General features: G+C 55.1%; 1 protein-coding gene across 1 annotated transcript in view; it reads right to left on the bottom strand.

The window, feature by feature from the left end:
• Positions 1–372: 372 nt before the first annotated feature.
• Positions 373–12,162, bottom strand: part of DNMBP (dynamin binding protein) — a 34,083-nt gene continuing 22,293 nt past the window's right edge. The window contains exons 5-17 of the mRNA XM_084265753.1: positions 8,500–8,687; positions 7,815–7,914; positions 6,911–7,058; positions 6,369–6,386; positions 5,534–5,733; positions 4,825–4,955; positions 4,481–4,585; positions 4,176–4,304; positions 3,389–3,721; positions 2,767–2,949; positions 2,494–2,692; positions 1,950–2,404; positions 373–1,596 (exon numbers count right to left, since the gene is read on the bottom strand). Coding sequence (XP_084121879.1) covers positions 1,411–1,596; positions 1,950–2,404; positions 2,494–2,692; positions 2,767–2,949; positions 3,389–3,721; positions 4,176–4,304; positions 4,481–4,585; positions 4,825–4,955; positions 5,534–5,733; positions 6,369–6,386; positions 6,911–7,058; positions 7,815–7,914; positions 8,500–8,687 — 2,375 coding nt within the window. The 3' untranslated portion in view covers positions 373–1,410. The remainder of the gene's footprint in view (positions 1,597–1,949; positions 2,405–2,493; positions 2,693–2,766; positions 2,950–3,388; positions 3,722–4,175; positions 4,305–4,480; positions 4,586–4,824; positions 4,956–5,533; positions 5,734–6,368; positions 6,387–6,910; positions 7,059–7,814; positions 7,915–8,499; positions 8,688–12,162) is intronic.

The raw sequence follows: 12,162 nt of genomic DNA, 5'->3' as shown, positions 1-12,162 counted from the left end.
AGGGGTTACTGTTGACACACTTTCAACCCTTTGCTCTTGGGCACCAAAGGCAGGAGCTGTGGCACCAGCTGCTGGCGCCTGTGCACACAGCACCTACCTGGTTACAGCGGGTGGCAAGAGGGGCACGGGCCACTCACAGCCCCAGCTGCGTCATGTCACACACAGGGGGTGACAGAGCATCTCAATGAAGAGCTTTCCTGTGAGGGTTTCCTAGTGCCTGAGCTGCCACTGGCACAAACGCCAAGGCAGAGGCATGCTGGGCCCCAGCACAAGGTTCTTCCTGGCCCTGTAGGGTCTGTGTGAAGTCTGTGGGCTTCCCCCCAGTTCAGCCACATCTCCTGCCTCTCCCACCACTCACGCAGACACTTCTTATACACAAGGGCAAACCTTTATTTACAGAGCAGCAGTACAGGGGATATAGACATCACCCCAAGGCAGCTTCCCTCTATTGGGGCACAGCAGCAGGGGGTAAGACACAGCACCTTGGCAAAGGACATCACGTTCCTCCCAGGGAGGGCTCTGCCCTCCCACAACACCAGCACCATCTCTAGGGCCCTGCAGGAAAGCACAGGTGAGGCAGCCCTGGTCACAGCTCTCAAAACCATCAGGCTGGAGGACAGCCTGTGCTTTGCCTTCTGCCCTACCCCAGCCCAGAGCAGCCAGGTGGGTATGTCAGTGCAAAGATGGGTCCTGGGCACTGGAGATCCTGCACTGACAGGGGAACACGCCTTCTAGACCTCCATCTCACCTGGAAAGTGAGAATGCGATGGCTGCTGCTAGCAGCAGAGCTGAGAAAGGCCCATGCCCCTGGGAGACCGAGCACAGGGATAAGTACCTAGTAAGGGCCAGCAGAGGCTGGGTCCATCCCAGCCCTGCAGCTCAGCTACTCCCACCAAACCTCAGAGCTTTTTACCCAGGCAAGGTGTGTATGTCCCAGCCTGAGGTCCTGCACCACCAGGCAAGACCAGGGTCCTACTGCTGCCACCAAGGCAGCACAGGGAGCATGTTCACAGGACCTGGGCTGCTTTTTAACTACTTGGCTAGAGCTGGCATTCAGAAACTCAGCATTAGCATTCCACCATTTAAACACACAGCAGCTCCTCAGCCCTGGTCACGCCTTACCCTCCCAGGCTGTGGCCCCAAGCTTTGCTCCCCTGTTCTGGGCTGGACACAGGAAGTTCAAACAGCACAGGGTAACTTGCTCCTGCCTTCACACAAGCTGCCTGCCCTGCCACCCCACCCTTCCTCCTCCCCAGAAGGGGAAGAAGCAGCCAGCATGGCAAGGCTCAGGAGCACTGCCTGGCTGTGAGACACAGCCTCAGGGTGAGCAGTGGGGCTGCAGGGCTCTCAGCCTTCCTGAGACCCCGCAGGCACAAGGCACAGAAAGGGTACGGGCTCCTGCCTGCCACCTCACGTGTACTCTGTCTTCCTGATGTAACTGGAGGGCACGTAGCCCTGCTTCCCGTGTGCCTCAGCCAGCCACCACTCCCGATTGCCTGTGATGTCCTCAAACTGCAGGATCCGGAGTCTCTGGTTAGCTGACACACTCAGCTCATTGGTGTTTCGGCCTTTGAAGGTGTAGAGCGCATAATAGACCTGCCAGATGAAGGGAAAGCATTAGCTGGAGGGTTGTGCCATGCAACCTTGCTGCTGCATTGCACAGGATGTGTGGGCTTCTGCTCCTCTCCTCAAAGAGTGACAGCCCCAGCCCCAGTCTGGCCTCTGCCAGAGCTTCCCACACCTGCCCACCACCACTTGCAGCCTAGTTCTCTGCTTCTGCCTGTCTGCTGTTGGAGTAATGATCTCATCCTCCACCTCAACCCTCTAAGACAACGCAGCCTTCACGTCCCAGTGGAGTCACTGCCAGGGAAGAGGATGACTGAGACCTCACTCAACCAATGGGGTCAGCCCTTGGCATCCCCAGCCCTGCCAGAAGACTGAGAGCTCACCTGGTTGCCCTCTGACTCGCTGCTCTCCAACCCAGAGTCTCTGTCCTCCACTGAGGGTGCAGGTCTGAGATGCGCTTTGGTGGGGTACCCATTACGAGAGCCAGGGCTGCAGCCCAGCTCAGGGCGGCTGTAGCGGCGCTGAGATGTCACTGTACCAGCCTCCAGTGGGGCTGTCCGGTCACCAGAGCCAAGCTGGGGCAGAGAGGGGGAGTCCATCTCCACGGGGGGTGGTGGGGACTGGTATGGGTCTGCCGGGGTGGCTGAGTCCTGTAAGGGTTTCTGACTGAAGGTGACGGCTGTCCCGCTGGGGCTGAAGGTCAGTATGGTGTTGCTCTGGGGAGAGGAGCTGCTCTGCTCTGAGTCGTTGGAAGAATGGCTGCCCACAGAGACGTCTGACTGGCTGCGGCGTGGGTTGTAGGGCTTCAGAAAGGAGCTGTACACAAAGCCCTTTGTCACTGCAGAGAGAAAGAGGAAGTGAGCTCAGACTGAGGCGCAGGGAGACCAGAGGTGGGGACTGCGCCAAGGGCAGTGAGCAGCTACCTACCCCCGTTGTCTATGAGCCAGCGATTCTGGCTGCCCATGGGGTCCTTCTTCTTGATGACACCCACGATGTCTCCTTCCAGCAGTGAGACATCCAGGTCTTGGGCAGCATTGAAATTGCGATCTGCCTGGAAGAGATTCTCTGGGGGATAGCGTGCCAGGAGGGCGGCTCTGACGTCATCAGACTGCAGGAGGTAGCTAGGCTGCAGAGGGACAGGCATGTGTGAGTGGCTGTCCCACACTCTGCGAGCCCTGACACCGGGCAGAGGGAACTCACCAAACCGACGAGAGGCTGGCGCCGGGCAGACTGCCGCTCCACGCTCTTCCTTTCAAAAGTCTTCTTGGGAGCTGCTTGGGACTCTGGGAAGAAGGTGAAGGCCTGGAGCTGCTGCAGGACTCGACTGTGCTCATCCTGGAAGATGGCAATGAGGTTCCCCTCCCTGCTGGACACCTTCAGCAACTGGAACCAGAGCAGGGTTGGGGGTCATGGTTAGGTGACAGCTTCTGGGAAAAGTGGCCAAAAGCTACAGCTGAGACCATGCCAGCTCCCAAGCCAAGCAGAGCTCCCAGTTCTGCCTCTGCCTGTGCCTTACAGCAGGCCCAGATTTGCAGTCCTGTCTGGACACAGCTCTGAGCGGTCCCCAAACTCATGACCCAAGATCCTCCCAGACAAATGCTCTCCTGCCATTGCTCCAGGAGCAGCCAGAGTCTTCATCATTGCTATACACAATTGCATCATGACTATACAATCCCTACCCCGACAGCGTCCCACAGAAGCCCTCCTCAAGGCAGCAGCTTCTCCTGCAATGGGACAGGTCCCAAAGAGGCTCAGGACAAGTCCTGTGCATAGATTAGCGCTGCACTGAACCCAGAGCACTGGCTGTGCTCCAGGAACCCACCGACAAGAGGGGTCTCAGCTCCTCCAGGGCCAGGCGCACGAAGTCGCAGTGTGCCTCTGCATAGCCCCGCACGCAGCTGGCAAACAGCTCCTTGGCAAAGCGCAGGAACTTGGGCAACTCGTCCAGCAGCTGGGCATTGAGGGCCTCGTAGTTGTTGCGGGCTGACTGCAGCTCTTCCAGCGTCCGCTTGTCCTTCAGCTTCTCCGCTCGCTCCGTGCAGTTGTGGAAGTCAAGGAGTTTATCAAAGCGTTTCTGCACCAGCTTGTGGGGTCCTGCAAACATGCTCAGCAGCTGGTTCAGGGGTGAGCTCACCAGCCGCTCTGTCCGCTCTTTCTGGTGGGCAGAGATGCAGAGAGCAGGTGAGATGAAGTGCTCTCTCCCACCACGCAGTAAACATCAGCAGCTCACCCTCCAGCACACAACCTCCACAAGACAGCACAGGGTCTGTTTTCTTGATGGGATCCACCAGGTCCCTTCCATCAGGAATTATTCTATACGTTTTACACAAATATGCCAGCATGGGTAACACTATGGGAAGCACCTGACCCACTCACATAGAGAGCTGCAACATTTCAGGCAGGGTTGAAAGAAATTTGTATCTAACAGGCACACTCCACACACATCATAAACCCACAAGCATCAAAGCTCTCAGGAGGGAAGAGCTGAACAGGAGTGCTCACACCTCTCTCAGGCTGTGTTACCCTCCCTGCAGTCTCCCAGGGGCTGCCCACATGCAGCAGAGGGATGTGAGGGGTGCCCCAGCATGCAAGAGCGCAGCCTCACTCACAAAGTTGGAGAAGAGCTGGTCACTGATGAGACGATTCACTTTCTGGAACTGGTCCAAGTCCCCACTGCCCTTTTCTGTGCACAGGTCCCACATGCTCACCGCTGCCAGTGCCTTCATGCAAGCCGACTCCTGCACCAGGGAGACACAGTTAGCACAGCCACGCTCGCTGCCCAGGAGGCCTCCCAGGGCAGCCCAGACCCTCAGAGATCCCTCTCCCTGGCAAGGCTGAGGGCATGCCCATGCAGGCAGGAGGGGCAGGGCATGGTGAGCCCAAGGGGTCAGGCATCACACCCAGACTGACTCACACGAACGTGCTGCAGGTAGAGGGAAAGGTCCCGGATGAAAGACTTAATCAGCCGCTCCTGCAGCCGGAAATTTTTCTCTGTCTCTTCAAAGGCTTCATCCTTCAGCTGTGAGAGAAAATGTCTAAGGGAAGCAATGCAAGACTCCACACCTCCCAGAGTGCAAGATGTGGGGCCTCCTGCCTACATGCCAGACATCAGAGACGGGTGGTTCAGACCCTAAGCTCGCTCTGCCTTACTGACCTGGACCAGAACTACTCACTGGGGAAGGGGGTATGGGGGGACAACAGCTACCAGTGCAAAAATACTGCAGGGTGTAAGTGTGCCTGACAGCTGATGCACATCACCTGGGGCGCAAAGCCTGTGAGATGCTTGAGGTGGCTGCTCACACGGTTGGATTTCTTGATGATAGAGTGGATGTTGAGCTTGGAGATCTTCTCCATGAGGCTATCCTCATCCCCTTTACGATACTTCAGCACTAAAAAGATTGATACAGAAATCAGGATCCTTGTCAGCACAATGCCCATGTCTCACTGTACTTCATCAGTAACTGCTTTGCTGACTCTCCCCATCTCCAAGCTTCTGCAGTCCCAAGTACCCCACATATGTATCATATGATCCCACACCCTACATCACCCTGAAATTGAGCACTGTGCCACCTGCAATCCCCTATTTGGCTCTCAACATGCCCTACAGTTTGTAAACCCACCATTCAAATTCTTCCATAGGATCACGCATAGCTTTAGCACAAGATGACATATGAGATGGTGTACAGTAAGCACGGGATGTACAGAAGTCTTATAATTATTTTTGTTTCCATTTAACAGCCATGTAGCTGCATTTGCATACCACAGTCAGATGTACACTGCATTACTTTAAGTACTTAAGGTCTTTTAAATGCAGCTCTTCTGCTGTCCTTCTACGAGGGCACAGGTTTTGGGAGCAGATTCCCTCCCCAAAAGTCATTACCAGCTAAGGCTCAGGAGCTGGCAGACTCCAACCTCAACACACCCACTCCAGTCTCTCCCTCCCCAGCACCACCCAGCTACCACTCACCCAGGTCCTTCCGTCGCTTGTACTCATTGATGTTGACATTGATTTCTTTGACTGCAAGGACAGCAGCGGTGAGTGGTGCCTTGTCCGGGTGAGCCTCGGGGGTGGCGTTCAGCAGCTCCATCAGCAGCAGTGGGTACCTCATCACCCTCTGCACTGGCTTGATGAGGAAGGAGCCCAGGTTAATGTAGTTTGTGCAGCCCCTGGGAAGTTGGTTGGAACAGAGGAGATGCACCAGGTTTCAGTCCAGTTCTGGCATGCAAATCTTGCTCCCTCAAACCAACCCAAATCACACCCAGAATACCAAGGCCTCTAAGTGCTTTGTACTCCCTAAGTCACTCCACCCTCATGTCCAAACTCAATGCACTCCTGAACCCCCAGCAATCTCAAATCAACCCCAGGTTTCCAGACCTCATGCACACCAGGGGAACCTTCCTCTCCATCACCAGACCCACTGCAAAATCCCACACAGGCACAACCATGAACTTACCAGAGTGCTGCTTACCTCAGACTCTGTCCCACCACCCCACTGCAGGACAGACTGTTCTCAGGTCTGCACATGGCTCTCCTGGTTCCTTGGGGCTGACAGCTCCCAAAACCTATCTGCTGCCCAAGAGCTTCCTTCACTTCATAACCTGCAAGTGCTGCCTGCCCGTGTAGCCCACTCACTGCCTCTGCTGCCATCATGTCACAGACACCCTGCTCCTCCCAGATGTGCCATCACATGGCACTGTTAGGCCCCCCTGACATGCAACCAGCCGGTGGCAAGTTAGTTACAAGGGAGCAGCCAGGCCAGGCCAGACAGACAAGCAAGGACTAACAGGAAGGATGCACTTACCACTCACTGTACAGGCTCCTGCCGGCCCAGAGTGCCAAAAAGCAAAGAAAAGCAACGTGTTAATGGGGCACCAGGCATGCAGTCCCACAGCCAGTGCCTTTGCCCCCTCCCACAGTGATGCTGCCAGGACAGTGGGCAGCCCTGTCCCCCCAGAGCAGCAGCTGGTGTTGCCAGCTCCCAGGGCATTAACCTCCACAAACTGGAGCCCTATCAGTTGCTGAGTCAGGCAAAGTGGCTCCTTCTTCATCAGTCATGGTGTGTCAGGGCTTGGGAAATAGAAGCTCTCAATCCAGGACATGCCACCTTCTATGCACCTTGGGGGCTTCTGCTTAGAGTTTAAGGGGGCATACAAGTGTCCCAGCACCTGTGCATTGGGGCACGATGGCATTTGAATATGGAGCCCAGTTAACTATGCAGTGACACAGCTGTTTCCTCTCCAGTCACCACCTGAACTGTCCAAGCACTGCTGGCAGATGGGCAGGGATACTGGAGACAGACCGCCCTAACCCAGCCTGGTGACTGCCTCAGCCAGAGGCTCCAACCTGAGGCTATCCAGCAGGTCCAGGAGTAGTTTCTGCATCTTCTCATCCTTCTCATAGGTTTCCAGGAGTGCAATGGCCTCATCATGGTTCTGGCAGTACACCCTGTAGACACTCTCCAGCTCTGCACGCTGTGCCAGGAATACTGGTCCTGCAGACAGCAGCAAAGCAGGGCTTCAGCACCTCCTGATCCCCAGCTGCCTTTAACAACTCTGGCATGTCTCATGCTGAGACACCCAATGTCCCCCTTCCCCACACACAGCTTGAGAGGACAGTTACTGAGGCAACCAGGATGCCTTCTCATCACTCTCAGCATGCCCACACATCCTTCCTGCTTCCCTGTGGCTGCAGGACAGAGGGACAGAGTTTGCCACAGCAAGGAGGCCCCAGGCTGAAGCCAAAGGCCTGTCATGGTAACTCACCAGGACACGTTCACTCAGGCTTTGAGGGGACTCTTTACCCAACTGAAGAGCCCTCAGGGGCTCCCCAGGGGGGACACCAGAAACCACTAGTCCAGAGACCTCAATCAAACCCAGCTCTCCAGATGTAAGGAGTGGGGATCACTGGTGAATGGCAGCATGGGTGGGGACCCTCATGGAAAGCAAAGGCACAGGCTGCCCAAGGCCTGAGTGGCAAAAGCTGGCTGTGCTGGAGTAAGGAGTGGGGCTTCCTTCAGGGCAAGGGGACAAAGATGACCACAAGCACCATGTTTCTCAGCACAGTGATCCAGGGGCAACACAAATGTCCTTGGCTTTGCTGCTGGACTAACGAGCAGCAACAGGGACCAGAGGAAGAAGTGATGCTAATCCCAGCAACACTCTTCTGCCATTTAAAATGTGTTGTTCTGCCCCGTCACTACCAAAGCTCATCCCACCTGGCTGAGAAAAGGTAACAGCAGAATTCATACCAATGGCATCTGAAGCCTCCAACGTGGACAGCAGCTGCTTGGAGAAGCTAATTACCATGTGGATGTTTCCAAAAAGACCCTCAAAGTCTATGTTCTGCATCTGGGGAATGGGAAGAAAGATGTCCTGGATGGGGAAACACGTCCTAGCTAGACCCAACCCCCTTTGCCCTCCTGCAACCCACCAACCCTCAGGTCCATAGCAGCAACACGATGCGACTTCTGTCCATCACAGTGACTCTTGTACTCACTCCCTTGTCTCCTGTGCACTGAAACTCTCACTCCCTGTGTGTCCTACCAAACACAGCATCCTCTTTCCCAGCAATTTCAACCCTGAGTCTGTTCCCCTGACATCGTCCCCCTCTTCCCACCAACTCTGACCTCATGTCAAAACTCTATCCTACAAACCAAAATAAAAGGAACATTTCCTCCCCCAGGAAATTAATCTGTGATACTTGCTGTCAGGTCTCTTTCTCCTAACAATAGTGCCAGCTCATCAGGATCCCAAAACAGATGGGCTATTTCTGAGTACAAGGCGCAGTGAGAACCATCCTGCTCCCCTCAGCATAGTTGAATTTACCCTATGGGTCCTTGAGTTGCTGCTTGGAAGTTTCCAAAACCAAAGTGGTCTCAGTATCCTCACCCTATTGCACCAGTGCCACATCATAGATTGCCCCCACGCTCCTACCTGTGCCTGCTGCAGGGGCACCATGATCTTCTCAACGCACATCTCCAGGTCTCGGATATAGTCCCGCTCTGTCTGCAGCAGCTCCTCAATAACCTTGGACCTCTTCTCCAGCATCCTTTGCTCAGGACTCTCAGTGGCAGATGAGGATGTCTCCAGGGATGGTGTCTGGGAGGACAGGAGAGTCATCTCTGCAAGACAGACAAGCAAGATCAGCATGCTCCAGTGAGGATACAACGACAGATGACAAGCAACGCCTGAACTGTGCTACACACAACTAAACACAACCCAGGACCTCTCCTGAGAAGCCACCCCTGGCAGACCCAGCCCTGGGGCAGCAGGGAGCCCTGATCTGCTCCCACAGCCTGCCCTGGCAGCACCCATAAGCTGCAATACCCCCTGATCAGGGCAGCAGGCACCACGCAACACAAACCTGCTCCAGGGCCGGGTCCAAACCCCTCTCCCCAAGGGAACTCCGTAGCACCCAGCAGACGGGAGAGCAGCCCCGCTCCCCTCCTCACCCTCCTCTTCTCGGCCAAGTAATGGCGGCCGCCCCCTCCCCTCAGGCTGGGAACAGGGTCTCCATTCTCCAGCCTGGGGCATTTCCATCTGAATGGCCGAAAAAGCCTCGGGCACCCACAATGGAGCTGCCGGCGGCAAAGCCCGGAGCCGGACCGCGGCGAGCAGCGCCGCACGGGCCCGGGCAGGCCGGGGCGGTGGCAGCCTTTGTTAGGAGGCCGGGGTAGGCACCAGCGGCCCGGCGAGGCGGAGGCCCGGCGTGGCCTGATGCACCCCACGGGCGACCCCGCTGCTGTAGCGGGCGGCCCCAGCGTAGCGGGTCCCTCAGCACTGCCCAGGGACCTGCTTCGTGCCCAGGCCGCCGTCCTCCCCGCAGCAGCCTCCCGGACGGACCCCCGCAGGCTCGGCCCAGGCAGCGCAGGTCTGGGGCGGTGCCGGCGGCTGGCCGCCTGCCTCTTCCTTGCCCCAGACCCCGGCAGCCAGTTTTCCTCCTGGTTTTCTGTCCCACCTGCAGCTCCCAGGCTGGCCCAGCCCCCTCCTGCTTTCATTGAGACATTTTATCCCATCAGATTCCTGGATCCCAGCCGCGTTCTTACCCCACCGGCCAGCTTTTAAAAGCATATGCCCTCTGGCCAGAAAACCAGCAACAGTTACCACCCCCACCTCCAAATCCAGGGGACCCCCTCTCCAGCACCTCCCCGGGACACGCCTCTGAGACAGGGTCTGGCGCAGGAACACTCATGTTTCCCCCGCTGTACGGCTGCTTTGCAGAACTGAGGCATGCAGGACCCCCGAGCAGCACCGCAGTCTGCCTCCGGTCCCCGATTTAAGGTCGGCTGCTGATGTGACAAATGCCTGTCTCCCACGGGTCCCCAGCTGCTCTCTCTCAATGGGATTTCATTAAAGTGGTGGACATGCCCCAGCTAAGATTATTTGTAAAAATGTTTTTTCAGGACAGGCGCTTCCAGATCTCCACCTCCTGGGCTTCTCCAGTTACAGCCTCAGGCAGCAGCAGCTCAGCCTGGGGGGTTCTCCCAGCAGGGCTTGGGACTTACTCTGCTACCCCAGCACCCATCGGGCACAGCCCCAAAAGACCCCCGTGTTCCCTGACTCTTCTCTGCATGCAGCCCCCTGCCTTGTCTGGCCAGGTAACAGCAGTAACGGGTGGCAGCATGACATGTGGGATGGGAAATTGCTGCCTCAGCCTAAGCATCCCGCCTACTTCTCTGCCAGGCTGGGGATTTTGCACTAAAACGACCCAGGAAAGAAGAGAAATGTAGCTGAGATGTGACAGTGACTCAGCCCATCACTAGCTGAAACCATGCTAGCCCTCCTCATTGCAGAGCAGCAGCACCAAACAGAAACCAGCAGCACTAGCATCAAACAGCAACTTCTTGGGCTGAAGATGAACCCCTGTGTCCCTCGCAGACAGAGCAACTTCAAAATCAGTCCCAGACATCCCCCAGATGCAGCAAATGGGAAACCCAGCTGAAACCCCGCTCAGAAGATGTGTTTAACAAGGGAGAGAAGATACTTGTCTCTCCAAGGAGGCCCGTGTCTCTGCTGCCTTGCCTTGAAATCAATGCTGGGGAGAGCTAGAACAGCCAGCTCCACAGAAGAGGGTTTAGCAGCACAACGTTTTGTAAGCAATTATGGGGAAGAGCAGGCTTCACTGATTCCTACTGGCAAGTATCCTTAAAAATCCCCCCATCAAAGCCAACCTGCATAAGGGAAAAGGCTGGTTTCTGCCAAGTCAATGTCTGTCTTACCTCCCCCACCAGCTAAGTCCCCAGTGATGAACTTTATTAATTCAAAAGGCAGCACGAGCCTGCAAAGAGAGCCTGGGGGCAGTTGCTGACATTTGCATTTCCACAGCATCTGCAAAGCTTCAGCAGCAGACCAGGCCATGCCCTGCACGGTCCTCTACAAACACCCAACAGGGAAATATCCTGCCTGACACACAGTACTTGGAGCCTGAACAGGACATGAGAGAGAAAAATATGCAGAAGGGGTGAAGAAACACCAAGGTAATACTATCAGCAGGTCTCTGCTGGTCGAGGAGTTAATAAAGTAACAATAAATTTGTTATTTTAAAGGATTCTTTTATTTTAAAGTAATGGCACTTGCTTTGCAGGAGAGCAAGCTCAAGTGGGAAGGAAACCTGGAAGAAGCAGAGAGGTGTTCGTTTGCAACACAAACAGCTGTGTGAAACCCAGAGGTGGGTAAGCTGATACCATGGCATGGGGTGGCCTGGGAAGAATCCTGAAAATGACGACCAGCCAGAACAACTGCCAGAAACAACCCATGCAGCAGCATCTGGGAAGTCAAATGGAAGAGATTACATTTGCCTTGGTCAAAGAATAGGATTTTCTGTATGTCCCCAGGCAAAACGTCACCAGATGAAGCCTGTACAAGACATCTTGGGAGTTTACTGTCCCACCACACAATCCTGCTGTGCTTCCAGCTTTAGCTACAGCTAAACTGCAGCCCCACAACGTGTCTGGCTCCAGCTCACCAAAACAGAGCTGTGGATGCCCAGCGCTGCCAGGAAACGCTCCCCACGCTCCACCAAGCAAACCACGGGCAAGCAGATCTAGGTGAAGCCCTTTCTGAGTGCCCTGTGGCAGGGCTCTGACACTCCTCTATGCAAGCCTCAAATCCCTGCCTGTGGAAGGGAAATCAGAACCTTCCCTGCACAGATTTAAGCCCACAGTAGTCATCAGCTCAGCTTGCCTGACCTGGCATGATGCTGGCCACTGGTTCTACCCACTGCACTGTATCAGTGTTTGCATTATTTTGAAAACTTACATAAATTAATTCTCCTCTGGCCTTCTCGGCCTTTCTGAATATTTCAGATTTGTTTAAAGACAAGGCTATGCTGCAGCCAAGTCTCCTGGTGCTCTTGCTGTTTACCACTTGTCCAGCATCCTGCTTCAGCAAACGAACTCAAAAGTCATCCTGCTTCTTTCCAAACTCTAACAGATAAGAAAATACAAATTTGTTTCTAATATTTGGCTCTTCTACATAGCCAATGTATATAATACTGAGGACTTGTTTCTGATGCATTTAAAAACTCAGGGTTTGTATTTTTTGTATTTCATACCATCTCAGTCAATTGCCTTCAATTTCTGTTTTGCTGTTTGTCAC

The sequence above is a fragment of the Gallinula chloropus genome, assembly GCF_964237585.1.
Source record: "Gallinula chloropus genome assembly, chromosome: 5".
NCBI lineage: Eukaryota > Metazoa > Chordata > Aves > Gruiformes > Rallidae > Gallinula > Gallinula chloropus.
This window is presented reverse-complemented; position numbering and strand designations above follow the sequence as displayed.